The sequence below is a fragment of the Mesitornis unicolor genome, unplaced genomic scaffold, assembly GCF_000695765.1.
Source record: "Mesitornis unicolor isolate BGI_N332 unplaced genomic scaffold, ASM69576v1 scaffold24609, whole genome shotgun sequence".
NCBI lineage: Eukaryota > Metazoa > Chordata > Aves > Mesitornithiformes > Mesitornithidae > Mesitornis > Mesitornis unicolor.
This window is the reverse complement of record NW_010206880.1, coordinates 11,781-28,180: the sequence shown is the minus strand read 5'-3', so window position 1 is coordinate 28,180 and position 16,400 is coordinate 11,781. Positions and strand designations below refer to the sequence as shown.

The 16,400-nt window shown below is 37.6% G+C and overlaps 1 protein-coding gene across 1 annotated transcript in view; it reads right to left on the bottom strand.

The window, feature by feature from the left end:
- Positions 1-89: 89 nt before the first annotated feature.
- The window catches only part of HAUS6 (HAUS augmin-like complex, subunit 6), a 16,691-nt gene continuing 380 nt past the window's right edge, over positions 90-16,400 (bottom strand). The window contains exons 2-18 of the mRNA XM_010191950.1: positions 16,261-16,392; positions 15,662-15,757; positions 14,835-14,910; positions 13,693-13,825; positions 12,972-13,119; positions 9,609-9,674; positions 9,436-9,487; positions 9,053-9,232; positions 8,230-8,414; positions 7,495-7,624; positions 6,822-6,912; positions 5,570-5,660; positions 3,995-4,061; positions 3,151-3,333; positions 2,353-2,488; positions 1,008-1,979; positions 90-142 (exon numbers count right to left, since the gene is read on the bottom strand). Of these exons, the coding sequence (XP_010190252.1) occupies positions 90-142; positions 1,008-1,979; positions 2,353-2,488; positions 3,151-3,333; positions 3,995-4,061; positions 5,570-5,660; positions 6,822-6,912; positions 7,495-7,624; positions 8,230-8,414; positions 9,053-9,232; positions 9,436-9,487; positions 9,609-9,674; positions 12,972-13,119; positions 13,693-13,825; positions 14,835-14,910; positions 15,662-15,757; positions 16,261-16,392 (2,791 nt within the window). The remainder of the gene's footprint in view (positions 143-1,007; positions 1,980-2,352; positions 2,489-3,150; positions 3,334-3,994; positions 4,062-5,569; positions 5,661-6,821; positions 6,913-7,494; positions 7,625-8,229; positions 8,415-9,052; positions 9,233-9,435; positions 9,488-9,608; positions 9,675-12,971; positions 13,120-13,692; positions 13,826-14,834; positions 14,911-15,661; positions 15,758-16,260; positions 16,393-16,400) is intronic.

The following is a 16,400-nucleotide window of genomic DNA, read 5'->3' as shown; positions in this document are numbered from 1 at the left end:
TCCCCATCTGGGCAGTGCTTGGAGAAGATGTCAAATGCTCCAGAAAACTGTAACTGCACTACAACAGTTATGTTTCTGCTTTACAAATTCTATCCTGATGATGACTCCTTTGTGCTCAGCTTCTCATTCAACTGCTTTTCATCTAGAAGAAAAAATTTATTAGTTAGCACTCTAAAATATTCAATTTATTGACAGAAATACTGTGTGTTTGGCATATGTTAAAAAAGCATACATGAAATGGTATTTCTAATTATGATAAGGCAGGGCGCTATCAATACAGTCACAATTTTAAGCAACAGCTAAACTCCAGCAAGCCTTTGCACAAAGTATAAATCTCAATACTTCTTGAAACTAGTTTGTGTTAAATTCCTAGTACTCCATTCAATGCCACCTGTTTTGGTGAAAGCCTTCTATACAACCATTACTAGCTCATTTTTATTAATGCATTTCAAAACGTGACCTCACATGTTACTAAACACTGCACTACTGGCTAAGCAAAGTTGATATTTCTGTTGGAAATGTGGTGAGGTGGCAGGCAGGCTGGACAGCAGGGTATTTCATAATAAAAAGTATATTAATAAAGTATCACAGACTATGAACACCTGACTGACCTCACAAAAATTCCAGTTACCTACAACACATTTCTAAATAGACAAATTTATTCGGAGTAATCACACTATTTCAAACTAACCTTGTGAATTCTTAAAATTTAATGTCAAATTACTCCACTGTTAATGTACCTTAAAGCTTTTTTTTTTTAATAACTGCACATTGCTTCAGAAAGTCAGATGAGCACCTTTCCTCCTTCTTACAGGATGTTTATACAACTAAAGGAAGCACATTTCCTTTGCTTTTGTGTCTCATCTTCCATAAGGAATAACCAAACAAATTATTGATCGTCCTACACTTCCACAGCAGGGTTCAGGTATTCAGAGTAGGTTATTTATGGTAGTACATGTAGTAGCAGAATGGACAAAATATTGTTGCTAAACTACATGAACACTTACCTTTCAATTTATGTGTAACGTCTATTGGGAGGTCATGCACCATTGATACCATTTCTTTCAGATGTTCACTGGACATCAGCAAAGATGGCAAACAGTATCTACTGTAAGAGACTGGTGATGGTGTCTTGGTAAATTCTTCATCCAAGCAGAAGAGTTCTGGAGGACTGCACAATACATCTCTTCCTCTTTTTTCTAGCATAAGACTTAGGTCTGACCTACAACTTACAGGTTCACCTTCATTATGTGTTTGATGCAGCTCCTCTTCACTTTTAGATGCAGGCTCTGGCTTTGATTTTTTAATATCCCCCTTATAATCAGAACCACCTGTTACATTTGTGCTGTCTACTACATAAAAAGAAGACTCTGAGGTTGTAGATTTGTCAGTATCTAAGTCATCAAGTTCCTCTGGAAGCGTCTGTGTCTTCAGGTGGCCAGCTTCACAACTGCAAGGATTTGACAATGAAGATACATTCCAGGGCAGCACCTGATCCCCTAATGAACCCCAAAAGTGGTCTGACAGAACATTTGTTCTACTATTGTTTTCTGAACAAGCATCCGGAGTATTCATGCTCTTTATATATTGAGAAGCCTGTTCTTCCAGATCTTCTACAAAACTTTTGTTCAGATGAATACATTCTAATTCCTGTTCTTCACTCAAGAGAGTTCTCTCTCTCTCTTGCATTCCAGATGTTTCCAAAATCGAAGATTCAATTATATGGCTTATCCTCATATGCTCTTGAGATCTAAATTCTGTAGACCTTAACTGAGACTTGCTTTCTGACACAGAAGGAGCCAAATCAGGTAAAGGAGATGCAAGGGTGGACGACATGAGTCTAGAGTCTGCCACCTTCTGCATTACAGGTCTATCATCCGTTGGAGCTTCTTCTAACATTACTTCAGCTGGGGCTAGCTCTAGGTCTGGTAAGCCCTCGGTCTGAGCAGCTTTTCTCCATGAGCTTCTGATTTCAGCAACTGAATGGAACAAAACAACGTAAAAATTCTAGTACTTTCATACTCTAATCTGTTTTTCTTCTGTTCCTTCAGTAACATAAGCAATCCAAGAAAGAAGATGTATAGCTGCTTTGTATTATTTATGCTTAGCTTTCTTCCTCAACACAAAGGGGATTCTACACAGGGAAAAATCTACATCAAAACAAATTTGCAATATTCACATCTAATTAGGCCTACATCTCATTAGGCCTACTAAGCTATGTTACAAAGGAAGCCATTAGGATAACTTGCAGCTTCACTGAAATAATTATCTTCTTGTCTGTTATGTACATTGTGAATTATCTAATCACATTTCTAATCAATGAGTATTCTAAAAAGAGCATTTTATACTTACACAGATTTTCTGAAGTTTGGGGAATTTCTTTCCTTGTTTTAAGTGGGTTAGAAGTCAGTGAACTAATGGTATCTTCTAATGGCATTCTTTCTCCTTCAGGACTCAGGGACAACTCAGACATCACTCTTCTTGCAACCTGTATGATGTTAGAGAAAGGCAAATCCTGAGAAAGCAGAATTATAACCTCTTTATTTCTGTTGCTTATGGCTCAAAACAAATCCCCTTCTCCAAATGATCTGAAGCGTTTGGAATCTCCCGACTATTCTGTTATTTACTACTTAGGCTCACAGTGACCACAGTGTCTTATAAACACAACACGAAGATAAAAATGAATTCTGATTTTAGTCCCCTAAGTTCCCTCATCATCTACAAATCCATCTTTAAAATAAGAAAATGTGCTCAGACAGAATATATTTTAGACACTAGTCAAGAACTGCATAAGCATGAAGACTAGAGCTATATTTATGTAAGTAAAACATATTAGCAGGCGAAAAATAACCATACTATTTCAGCGAAAGATGCAATTTACTTTCCAAATCAAGTTGTGGCACATTTTACAGTAACCCTAGTGAAGGGGTTCCTCAGTTAAATCTTAAATAAAATACCTAAAATAGGAAATACTTAAACTCCTGCTTAAAATTCCTAAGTCCCTGTGTAACTTTTGAAACAAAAAAGGACTGCTGAATTCCTAATATATGCAGTAGTTCATAGATTAAAGTATGAGAGATGACAACCATACCATGCTTCTATTGAAAGGGTTATTTTTTTTTAAAAAAAAAAAAAAGCACTTTTTCTAACCTCTTCTGCCATTTCGTCTATGGTTTTCTTAAGAAGGTCTTCTTTTTTGACAGGAGACTCTGTCTGAATAACATGATCACCTGCATTGTCCCATACTTCTAAAATAGTGGACTCATCCTTTCTGTTTTTTAAGATATTTGGAGGCACAGGCGTTTTTTCCTCCTTGAAAATTTTAGTATGCAAGTGGTAGAGGAACACACAGGAATTAGAAGTTTGAGACTGAAGTGTTTGAATATTAGGATGAAGAAACGGTTGTAAAAATTCTGAACAGCAATGGCCTTAGTGTTTAGTCAATAAAAATATTTCAGTCTTAAATTCTAACTAAATACAAAACGTTTGCAATCATATTTACAGTGGGACGTAATTAGTGGCTGAGATAAGGTGTTGCATGCAACACAGACAACTCATCTGCCACTAACAACTGCAACAGACAACAGTACATCCAAGTGGCTGTGACGCCACATTATAACCCTTAAGTTCTCACACAATGTAAAGAAACATCAAAGTCTGACAACTGCTCACAACAAAAAGACTGTCAGCAAGCAGGGAATCAGTGACATGCTGTACATTGTACTGGAAGTCAGATGCAAGTACATCTACCTCCTACTGCTCCTTTCTAAAGCTTAATGAAGTCCCTGGCACTTAGCTTTTACAGTTTTGCAGAACTAATTCTGATGTGTAAAAATACTACTCTACAACCAAAACAAACAAACAAAAAACCTGAAGAAACAAAACTAAACAAAAACCCACAACCCTTCACCCATATACTAAGTCTGCACTTCAATCAATGCAGAAAGGAAACAGAAGTTTAACTTCCCTGACAGGTAAGAAATGACTGAAGAATAACCTTTTTGATTAACACGTCTCTGCTTTCAGATGCTTCTGACAACTTCAAAGATGTTGGATAGCTCCTTGGGAGAGGAGTGGGAAAAAAAAAGAGGGTTTAGAGAAATATTATGGAAGAGGCATACAAATCTTAGTAAAGGCCAGTACATATTGTGTGCCCCGTATCTGTCCGTTACGATTTCCCTCAATTCGTCCCGGTCATCAGAAGGCAATTTTACTATAGGGAGAACATGTGACAATTAGAGCAGATTTTGCCCTAGTTGTGTATCAGCCTCCCAAAATTAATAACTTATGAAACTTTCCCTTGATTACCAAACAGGAAAAGAAGGGATTTTGTGATACATTCTATAAACAAGTCTTCTGTGTTCTGCAATCAAAGCTAACTGAAAAGTCTTCTGCAGATGCGATGTTGTTTTCCCTAGCTATGCTTCCTCTCAATCACCTCTGGTATCCAAAGGTCTGCTCCCATACGGACTACTGATATTTAACAAATCACCTGGTGACCAAAAACTTTGGTCTTATCACTTACGATAAGCACACTGCTAACTGCATAGCTCTCTAAAATCTAAGGTACAGTGGTCACTTGTTAGGAAGAATACACCTTAAAATGTTAATATTTGCTGTTATTTGCCTTTAGAATCAGATGAAAATCCATGTGGTATGAAGTCACTGAAAGAAATCCAGGCTTTAATTGTTAACTTCTTGAACAACCTTTGCAACTTCTATACTTAGACATCAGTAGATGTAGTTACATATGACAGCCTTCCTTTGCTGACTCTCTTTCACTCCTAATAGGCAACTTTCAAGTATCTGTAGGAGTCATATTATGGAACAGTGTTACTCAAAAGGTCATGAAACCTTCCTAGACTAACTAAATGACAAACAGGCCAAAACCTTTTAGAATACTATTGTTTTGTGTTCTATCCTTTACTGAAACTATAGTAATAGAATTTACAGAACAAAATTATGTTAGAAGACTGATGAGAAAAGCCTTTTTCACAAGGTTTAGAACAGTAATTCTGCTTCGGAGTCAGGGTATTTTGGGTTGGTTCGGTTTTAGTTGTGGCTTTTTTTTTTTAACACAAAAGAAAGGCTCCTGTGAATATCTGTTCTTTTATTCTCAGGCTGTACTGAACATATATGCCTACCTCAGCCCAGCTTGAGGAACAGAATTCTCTGTTTTCTCCAGCCACCTCTTAAAACTTGAAAGAATGTAGTTTAAAAGCGAGATTAAAAAATCTTCCAACTTCGCTGCTGCATAGCCTAGTAACATTGCCCCTGCTTACGCCAGGGGGCTTGGAACAGATGATCTTTAAAGGTCCCTTCCAACCCAATACATTCTATGATTCTACATCCTATCTAGCAGCACACAGTTAATAATTGGTCACCAGCTGAGCTGGAGGAAAGCAGCAGTTACTTTAGGACTGTTTCAATAAATCAGGTGGATGTGACATGTAAGAAGCAGGCTACTGAAATATTCCACTAAGGATCAAGAGATGGAATACAGTCAACTACAAGAAGTGAATTTCTTTCTTTCCACTGCTTTTTTATCAATTTCTCATTAACATCATACCACCATCGTCGTCGTGCTGACTCAGTCATCATGGTTTCCAATGTCCCATCATCTCTCTCACAATATTCTTCGCTAATAAAATCACAAACATCTAGAAAAGCAAGTCAAGAATTATTATTGCTTCAATTTTTTTTTGGCTCAGGCTTCCCAGGTGGCAGAAGTGACTCAAACCACTTCTGCAGACTATTCACAGGATAGACTTTATGAACATTTAGACAGACTAAAACATAAGCAGGACAGTTAAATTCTTTTGGTCAGGTACAACCTGCAGCCACAGATGCCACAAGCAACCAGCATCTCTTTGTGTTGTTCCTGAACACATGTTGAGAAGCATGATTCTATCTTCTGCCTTGCATGTATCAATCATATATTTTACCTTCCTCCAAATTATAATCCTAGCCACATGGCATCATTATGCCCTCCTCTCCACATACACATCAATTGTGTGGCACACCAATTCCACAAAGCAAAATTCCACTCACATTTTCCCCAACACCTCCACTTCTGTTTATCAATAAGTATCTCCGTGGACATACTCACACCTCTGATTAACACTGCCTCAGTCCAAGTAAGGCAAGGCCCACTATAAGAAAATGTTTGCACATTATCAGAGGTACATATAACCTCAGCTCAGAACTCTCTACAACAATACATATCTACTTCGGGCCATCATTTGGATAAACAGACAAAGTTTAACCTCAGTAGTTCTCTACTAACCCTAAATATAATAGTACTGAAATAAGTACTTCAGAATGCACCAGAGATACTTGGGAGGACACTTTCAATTTTTTTTCCCTGGCTGGCCAATGAGAAGTTTCATCTTCTTTCTCTCTTTTACTACTCCTTCAATCAGAAGCAACTTTAACTATTAGAGTGAACATATTCTCTAGAACCCATGAAGGAACCTTTGTACATGGAAACCTGTCTCAATATGCTCTATGCAAGAACAAAAAAATACCAAACAGCTCCAGCACTGTTTGGTTGGTTTGTTGGGTTTTTTTTGTTTGTTTGGTGGCTGTTTTTTTTGCAACGTCAAAAGCTTCAGAGAATCTCTGAGATATGACAAAGTTGAAAAATATAAGGCAATTGTAGCAAGGAGTCATTCAGAACCAGATTATCAGAGATTATGAAAGACACTTGCAAATGCAAGGAGGAAGTCTTTTTGATTCCACATAACTTTTAAAAATTGTGGCAGTGGCAGAAGGGGGGAAGGCAGGGAGAGAAGGAAAAGAAGCTACTCCTGTTCACCCACCTGGAACTATTAGATGTTGGCAAAAAACACTATCCAGATCTTCTTCAGAACTAGAAGAACTGGGTGGTGAAGCTCTTAACAAACCAAGTTCCTTTCAGAAGAAAAAAGAAAGTTAAACAAACAGGCTGAAAAAATCTGCATACCAACAGCAATTAACAGACAATTATTTTCTACAGCTTTTCTGTAATCCAGCTGCCAAACTCAACATTAAAATTCTCTCTTTGCCGTGTAGCTAGGCAATTGTATAACCTCAGATCCCTGTACTGATGTGTCGAAATGGAAACTCTTGTTCATTCATTAAGCAGATCACTTTAAATGGGAAAAACAGAACTCGGCAGATGTTAGCACTGACAGCACATGAAAGTTCAATTTCTATCAGGAGATGGGCATGGACAAAACCAAAGCCAATCAGCTTGCTCTCATGATGATCTACTGTCTTTACAAGATGGTTTGATCCCCCATTTCAAATGAAGACACCAGCTGTCATCAAGTCAAATGTACGTACTTTAAGAGAGACTACTTCCTAAAGCAATTTCTGCCATATCGTGCCGTTTTCCTAACCTTAAATATAAAGCTTTAAGTGTTGCAATAGAACACACCAGTTTAGACCTACACTCTCTCTCATCTTCATCCTTTCTTTTCTGTAGAATCAGATAAACAGAACACTACTTACTGTATTCTGATCTAACATTAAATGAAAAGGACACAGGCCAAGAAAGCTTTTCCACCGCACTTTCCAGTCTTTCTGTTTTCTAGAAATAGATCCACTCATTGACACACAATGCTCTTGCTCTCTTTTTAGCCTGTAACAGATGAACACAGAAAAGCAACATGAAACATCTGTTGATGGAGATAACTCTGCATAAAGATGGAGACTATTATGTGTCCCCCGATCCTGCAAAATCTTTGCTATATATCAGCTTATTCATGCATTTGTGCATACACTGAGAACTAACTGAAATTCACAAACTAAAAAGTAACTGCTAGGTAGTCTTCATGTTTCTTACAGTTCTTCGAATTCTACTATATTAAAATACATACATAAACTTGAGATTTCCCTAAGCCAGTTTCAGATAATTTTTTTTAAATACCAGAACAGATTAGTGAGAAAAAGAAAAAAACACCACCACCCAAACTCAGACCAGCTAGCAGACAAGGTCCCCCAGGTACAAAACCTAAAATATTAATGAAGTAAGGGTAAAAAGCTGAAGTTACCTAAAGAAGAATCTCAGTTAAAAGTTATATAGATAATTAAGACAAATGTGAATTTCCCAAACGCAAAGGAAAAAGACTGAACAAACATGTTCTCACTATAAATTTTACTATTTTAGAAAAGACTCCAAGATAGGAAGACATGAAATCTTTAGACTAAAGAACAAGGAACCAGAGAAAATTTCCAAACAATTACCTATGCGCTTCCAAACTCTGTACTGCTTTACTGCGGAATGCATTCTTATCCTCAATGAGCTGAAAATGTTGTTTTAATTCAGATTTACAACGTTCATCTCTCAATGTCCTCAGCGCTTCATTTAATAACTGAATGACGGTTAAGAAATTCAGTTTTCCAGCTACATATACCTGTCCTGTACAAAGCTTGAAGTATAGCAAGCAAGAAAAAAAAAAGAATTAGCAAACAGCCATCAACTTCACAAAGCTATGCCTCCTGTAGTCAGAGCAGGGATACAAAGTTCCACTTTGTATTTTGATTCAACTCCTGATTGTTTCATTTTTCAAAAAATGCACTCTAAATTTAAACCTCAGGTTTGTTTTCTAGAATCATCTGCTTGAAAGCAGCCTATAAAGCAATACAAACTAAGAAACCTTCAACTAATGAGGTGTTCTGTTTAAGCGCTGCCCCAAAAAGACGTGTCAGGCCTGAACAGCACTATGTACTACACACTGGAAACAAAAAACCATTAGTTGAAGCAATACTTAAACTGGTCAACCCAATATTAATGTCTAAACAACAAAAAATATCAAGTATTAATCAGGCAGAATTATCAATGCAGTTATTGAACTTGAAAACCCAATGCTTGAAACAACCAATAAAAAACAGTAGCATAATCATAACAAGCTTTTACATATAAATTAGACATATTTTCCTTTATCCTTGAGCAATCATCTAATCTGTGAATTTTGTTAGGTTTTTTTTAAAGGTATCTAATTATACCCCTGGAGACTAAAAAAAAAAAAAAAAACTAAACAGTTTAACAAGGACAAAAATTACTTACTTGGTGTATGTCACTTTCAACTTTGCGAACCAACAGCTCTGGAACTCTGAAAACATTAGATCCATCTAAAATGCACTGATCAACACAGCCTTCAAGTACGCATAGTTCTGAATCCACAATGTCTTTTTCCTTTTTCAGAGATGTAAATATTTCCATTATATGTGTCCACATACTGCGGACCTTAGTAGGCAAGTAAGACAAAAATACTGCATCAGTATGTTTGCAACCTATAATGACAGGCTATCAAAACAGCATAAAGGCAGATGAAGGGGCTAGCCTAATCAGAGGCAGACAAACGGAAATAACAGTATTTGGAAGTAAGTGTTGCAGAAAAATAAGAAGATATATGGCATACTGTGACAGCAGAAAAAAAAAGTCCTCACCTTTTGAATTCTCTCAGTTTTGTCATTTTTGTTTCGGTCATTTTGTTTAATCCTAGACACATGCAAAACAAAAGTTCAAGTGGACTGCAATGAAGTTATAGATCGTATTTCATCAAATTGAGTAAGAAATCTATTTTATATATGCTAACTTAGTTACAAGGAAAAACACTTACCTGCAAGACCGTATCTGCAGGACTTCATATTCAGACTTTATCTGTCTTATTTCTTCAATTAAAAGCCTAGGAAAAAAGAGTTAACAGTTATCATAGACTTTATTAAAAAAAGAAAAGCTTCTACTCTGCTGTTCTCAGAATCCCTTAAAACCACTAATAGATCTTGCTCATTCCTTCCAAACCTGCATACTGAGGCAGTTTCAGAACAACGCAAACTAAAAAACTTTATCCTTGATTTCCTCACCATGACTTTGTACAGAAAGGCAGGTAGGTATGCCACTAAGATATTTCTTAATTAAGCTGGTGCTTATTCTGTTGCAATGGAGCAACTTTTATTAGACCCAAGAACAATAATGAAATAACTGGAAATTTACTTTAACGATATAAACCTTCAAATACATTCAGCAATTGTACAGCACCCAAATCCCTCCGTTTCAAAAAACTAGAGAACAGAATACTGGAGTACAACCAGCTAGACTACCAAATTTCTTTTGCCAAAGCTAAAGTGCTTTTATTAAATTTTTAAGCACGCAAAAACCCAGTGGCCTGATTTTCAGAAAGACTAGGTGCCTGAAATATGTGCAGTTCTAAAGGATCTTCAGAGTTCTGATGCCTTGTTGAAAATGAAAAAAAACTATAGAGAATTCCGTTTTTGAAGGGTACCACTCACAAGGTAAGCAAGAACACCAAGCAGGGTGAGAGGAGACGCAGAATTATGTAAATCAGAAAAGCTTAGGAGTCTTTAACCTCTAGAAATTATATTGCTGAGACTCCTATTGAAAGTAGAGCCTTCAATTATGTTACTCATGGTCCTGCCATGCCAAATCTTAAATGCCTCCCACAAGGGAGATCCCACCACTTTTCAGGGCAACCTGTTCCAGTGATTAATTGTTCTCACATGAGGTGGTTTTAATTTTTTTTTCCTATCCAGATGGAGTCTTCCCTCAAGCACCTTTGGCCTACTGCTCTTGTCGTGTTACCATATATCCTTGTGAATAGCGTACGTTCACCCTCTCTACAACTACCTTTTAGATATTGGAAGACTGCAATTAAACCTCCCAGCTTTTGACTTCCTCAAGCTAAACAAACCAAATTTTTACAGCTTTTACTCATACATGTCAAGTTCTCCAATCCTCTAGCCATTGCAGTCCTCTGCTAGAATGTCTCAAATCTTTCACTCTCTCTTCAACTGGGGGAATAAAAACTGAACACAGTATTCCAGGTATGGCCTTAGAATTGCCAGGTAAAGTGAAATACATCTCTAGATATGCTGGCTGTACTCCTTTTCATACAGCCTAGGAGGCTGCTGGTCTTCTTGGCAATCAGGGCACACTGCTGACTTGTGGTCAGCTTATGGTCCAACACTACTCTCACCTCCTCCAATTCTTCTTAGCAGAGCTGCTCCCCGGCCAATCACCTGCAAGCTGATCACCTGCAAGCCTGTGCTGCTGTTGGGGATTATTCCATCCCAGGTGCAGGACTTCACACTGAACTTTGACAAACCTCACTCAATTCTTGTTGGGCAAGGCTCCAAACCCAGTAAGGTCTCTCTATGTAATAGCTCTTCATTCCAGTATATCTACTTTTCCTCATAGTTTGGCATCTCCTTCAAGTCTGGTACGTTTGCATTCAGTCCTGTCAACTATATCCCTTATGAAGGCAAGAAGTAATGTAAGACCTAGTATTAACCCCAGAGGAATTCCACTCATGATCAGCTACCAGTCAGACTTTGAGGCACTACCATCTTTGGTACCTCCCCCCTAGCTAGCCTTCTATCTTTCCAAACATGACAAAGCAGTTCTGAAATGATGCCAGGTTAAGTATCTCTGCACACTTGGATGCATCCCATCAGGTAGTAAAGGTTTATGTATGTCCAGTTTGTACACATGAACCTCTGCTTTACCCTCTTCTGCTATCAGTGCTATGTTCTTTCTTTCTAACCTTACCCATGAAGCCTGAGGCAAAGGCAGCATTAGGTAATTCAGCCTGTGACACTTATAACTTAACACACCATTTCACTCAGAAGCAGACCTAAATCGTTCGTGTACTTCCACTTCCAAATAACATCCCTACAGAAGTCCTTTTACAGGCTCCTACCAGGCTCTTAAGATTAACCAAGATTAACCTGAACTTTAGCCTTCATAAGTACATCACTGCACAACTACGAAATATTTCTGTATTTACATCTAAGAGTCAGTCCCCTTTTTCATATTCCATATGCTGCTGCTTTGGTTTCTGAGCTCTATCACTAGCTCACTGTTTTAACCAAGTTGGTTTCTTGTTATGCCTGCTTCTTTTTCAACTAAAGGGGATGGACCACACTTGAACCTCAGTAAGGATCTCTGAAAATATCCTAGTACTCCTGAACCCTTCTGCTTTCCACAAGATACCTCCCAGCAGTTCCCTGGGCAATTGAAAATCTGCTCTTTTAAGTGCAACGTCATTATTCTTGCACTTGTCTTCCTCTCCTTCCTTCGGATTTTAACTCTATAGTCTTGGCTGCAGCAACCACAAGGTTCCTGTTGGCAGTTATGTCTCCAGAAAAGTTTTTCTTACATCTAAGCAGTGAGTTAAAATAAAAAACACAAAAAAAAAACCAACAAAAAAACCCCACCACCACAAAAAACACCAGAGTGATGCTAGACCTTCTGATCTTGATCCAAAGGCATGCAACAGACTGGTCTTCTTGTATGGAAATATGCTACATGCACTGAGGCTGCTCTTCTACCTACAGTACAACTCCTACTCCTTTTCTGGCAAAAAGTGCTGTTCTACCAAACAGCTTGCAACTCTCCTTGCCAGTGCTCCAGCCATGTAAATTATCCCACCCAAATTCTGTAGATTCCAATTATATATAACTCTGTGCCTTTACAGAAAGTTCCAGCTATTCTTGTTTCTCAAACTGGCAATGTTTTCCATATGCAAGAATAAAGAGTAGCACAATTTTTGTGAAACAACTAAGGACTGTATAAATAAAATGCATCCCATGGTGACCAAGCAAAGACCACATGTTTCATCCTGAGACAGTTGTATTTTAAGATATGATCCTTCAAATGTTAAGAAATCATGGAGCTATACATGCAGAATTACCTGATAATTTTTAATGCCTGAATAACTACATCTTCCGAAATACAGCATCTCCTAACTGAAGGACTGATTTCTTTAGGCTACTATGATTCACAAGACCCTACAAACAGTACAACTGTCAATTAAAGTAGATAATGGGGGGAAAAAAAGGGAGAAGCTCAACAGAACTCGTGATTATAAAGCAGATGCAGCATCCTAAAATCCTTTTAAACAGACAGACACAGACAAAAGTCGACTCTTATGAAAAGATTCAGTTTCTTTAAATGGATTACTTACTGGGATTTATTATTGTATTCTTGAATAATGAAATCTTCCCTTTGAAAAATCTGCAGAACTTTATTGCATGCAACTCTCCATCTTGCATTTGCCATGCATGAACTCCTAGGTTTCAACATTACAGCTTCAGCAAAAGGTATATTAGTGCCTAAACAAAAGTTAATGTTTGGATTACATCATTCACTTTTAGCAAATAGACAACTTCCTACTCTACCTAGTTTGAACTGAAATAATCACAAATCAAGATGCCCATTTTATTGAAATAAGAGTACACTGTCTACTGTCTTTTTTGCTAGTTCTTTCTGCTGTATACATTTTTACTGCCTCACTCCCACTCCCTTTCCCTATTCTTCAGCTGTCCAAAACAACACAGAATGTCTAGAATAAACAGTTCCTACCCTTCAGAATTCCTCAAGCTGTGAGAAAATAATATAATATAGTGATCCAATACTTTTAGACCACACCATTGCTTGTGTGGATATCAGTGTACAGCATTACACAGATGAATCTTGGAGCAAGACCCATAAAGCAATAGAAAGCAAAACAATCTGCATTGTTCTATCAGCAGTAGCTCTGTGCAAGTGCAGAGAATCCGGTGAAAGATTTTAAGCCGAGCAGCCAACTCAGATCTACTTTAAGCTCTTGGCACGTATTAAAGACTTGACAGATTCACTATAAACCATGGCAAATAAAGTATTTTTATCATTCCATTACGGCTTACCTTTGGAGTTCTTTCTCATGTCCTCAATTAGTACATGTCTTGCAAACCAATACATTAGGTGAATAAGTTTAGGACCAGGAGGAGAAATTAATAAGGAAGATGTAAAATATGGAGAAGACCTTTTATCTTCATTCTAGAAAGGTTAGATTAGTTTTGTGTTTAAAACCAATTTAAGAAATAAAGTCTAAACAACAGTCAAACATTTAGCTGAATACCAAAACACCGCAGCCCACTCGCTAGCAAGCCTGGTGCAGAGCTAAACTACTTTGCCACCACAGTTAACATCTACTCCAGTCAGCCAAAGAGACTAAAACTTTTTGAAGTTTCCCCCCACCATCCCTAGTTCTGCACGCAAATGAGAGTTTCAATGCAAAGATTGAAATCAGTGCTGGATAAATGCTAGAAATCTCTGCCCTCCTCATGCCTAATTGGCAATCCCTACATTTGAAAAGAAGAAAAACCATTCAAGTTTTCTTTCATATTTTCTACTTAAATCATTATTCAGTGTACTCCATTCCGCATTTATCTTACTCAAAGATACAGTATTGTTGGCCTACACTTTGACCGTTACTACTAAAAAAAAAAGTGCTCCAGTACATAAAGACCTGATTTCTAGAACTATCATTAAAACAAAGGCAGCATGAGAAGATAACATAGTAGCCACTGATACCTAAAGCAATCAATTTTGGTCTACCTCTTTTCCTTTAGAAAGACTGCCTTAAAGTTTATTCCCTTTCCCAAAAAGATTAACATTAAAAAAGATTTTCATGCTTCTAAAACCACTTTCACATTCATAAACACCTTCCCAGGCAACACAAGCAAACATCTTTTCTCAAGTTGAAGAAACTTATTTTCAGCCAGAGCTGATGAACCCTCTAGATTTCTGTTTAATCAAATACTACTATTCCGAAGCAAGCCACAGCAGTTTTAAGACCTACGATTTAAGTTTCTGTCATCTAAACTCAGGCCACAATTCTTTCCTCAAACAAGCCTAAGATATACTCTGTGAAATAAGACACAAGGTAAAATGAAATTATTTGTTAAAATAACCTTATTTTAAATTCTTATTTAAAAGTACTACATATTCACTCATAAAAAGAATGAGTTCAGAAGCATCAGTTTCCACTCTTCATAATACTCACTCTAATAGCTTTTAGCCATTCATAGCACTTCCTCCTAAATATAACATCTGAGAAGTTTCCTGGTTCAGAACAGTTTCTTTCCATTTAAAAAGGACAGGGAAAAGAAAAAGGAAAAAAAAAAAAGAAAAGCAATTTTAAGACATGTTCAAATATTCAGTTACCTACTTAACCATTGTAAGAACAAGACTAAGACAATAATTTCTTAGTGATGCCTCCTGGAGGAGCCAGAAAATGAGGGGATATAGCCTAGACCAAGAAGAGCTAAAAGTTTGTTAAAAGATAAGGTTTTCTTGCCATAATAAGTTAATTACAGACTATTTCAGAGGCAGATTTGTTTGCAGCTCTTTTTAAGTCAGGAGAAGAGAAGAGTTAAGAAAAAGAAAAACACCAAACAGGACAGAATGCTGATTATTTTCATATTGCTGGTCTTTCTCCAGCCATTTCTTTAATGTGGATGTTAAAGTAGCTCAGTTATATGAGGAAAACTGTTAAGGAAAATGAGGTCCTTGTCTAGTTGAAAATCCTGGCAGCAATCGATAACTGGGAAGTGTTACATGCTGGAAACGAATGGTAAAGGTAGATTACTTTGCAGCTATTAAAACTTTTACCAAACTCGCCAAGTTACAGATACTATGACTAACAACTTTAATTAAGGCAACTTTTCTGATAAATTACAGAGATGTGATCAAGAGGAAACAAATTCTCTGACTGCTTGCTCTTTTTCCACAACATTCCCCAAAAGGACAGTTCTTTTCTCTCCTCAGCAACTATATAAGCCATATGCTTGACTACATGCCCAGCAGTAACCTCGCAAGACAAATACTTACCTGAAAGTTTCTGCTGCACGGGAATTATCCAGCTTAGTAAACAAGAAGTGGACAATGATAGCATATACAGTGTTGCATCCTCTGTGAAGCCTCTTCCTAACACACAAATAAACAACTCTATCAGAAGTCGTTAGCATGCCAAATTAACAGTATCTTTACTAGCCGCTTAGTTTAAAAAATACTTCTTCGTATTTCAATGTAATGAGTGATACATCGAATGCTTAATTTTCTGCATAGTTAAAAATATACATCCTCCACCCTATTTAAGAAAGTCGAAACAATTTCAGTGTGAGCGTTTACTCTCAAAGTTTTCAAACCAAGAGGTACGAAGACAATCAGCTCACTTTCTCCGTACGACCGTGAAGGATGTATCAATCAGAGAGAAAGAATTATTACTCATTTCTGCAGACAGAGGTAACAACGATCACGACAACTCAAGTATTTCCTATGTGTTACCTACAGCCAAGTGCACCAGGCCCCTCGGCGGCCATAGCGAGACATCCCCCCCTACCCCAGCCCCCCTTCTGGAGGTGTGCATTCCCGGAGGAAACCCAGGGCCCTCACCACCCCCTCCTTCCCCGGCTCTCCCCCGCACTTACTTTTTCCGTACCAAGCTACTGTAGGCAGCCTTCGGCTTGAAGCCCAGGGCCAGCACATAGAACCAGAAATGGTCCTTTTCCCACTTTCTGACCATAGCGCCAAGTACTTCACGGAACACCCATCGACCAAATCTAACCGC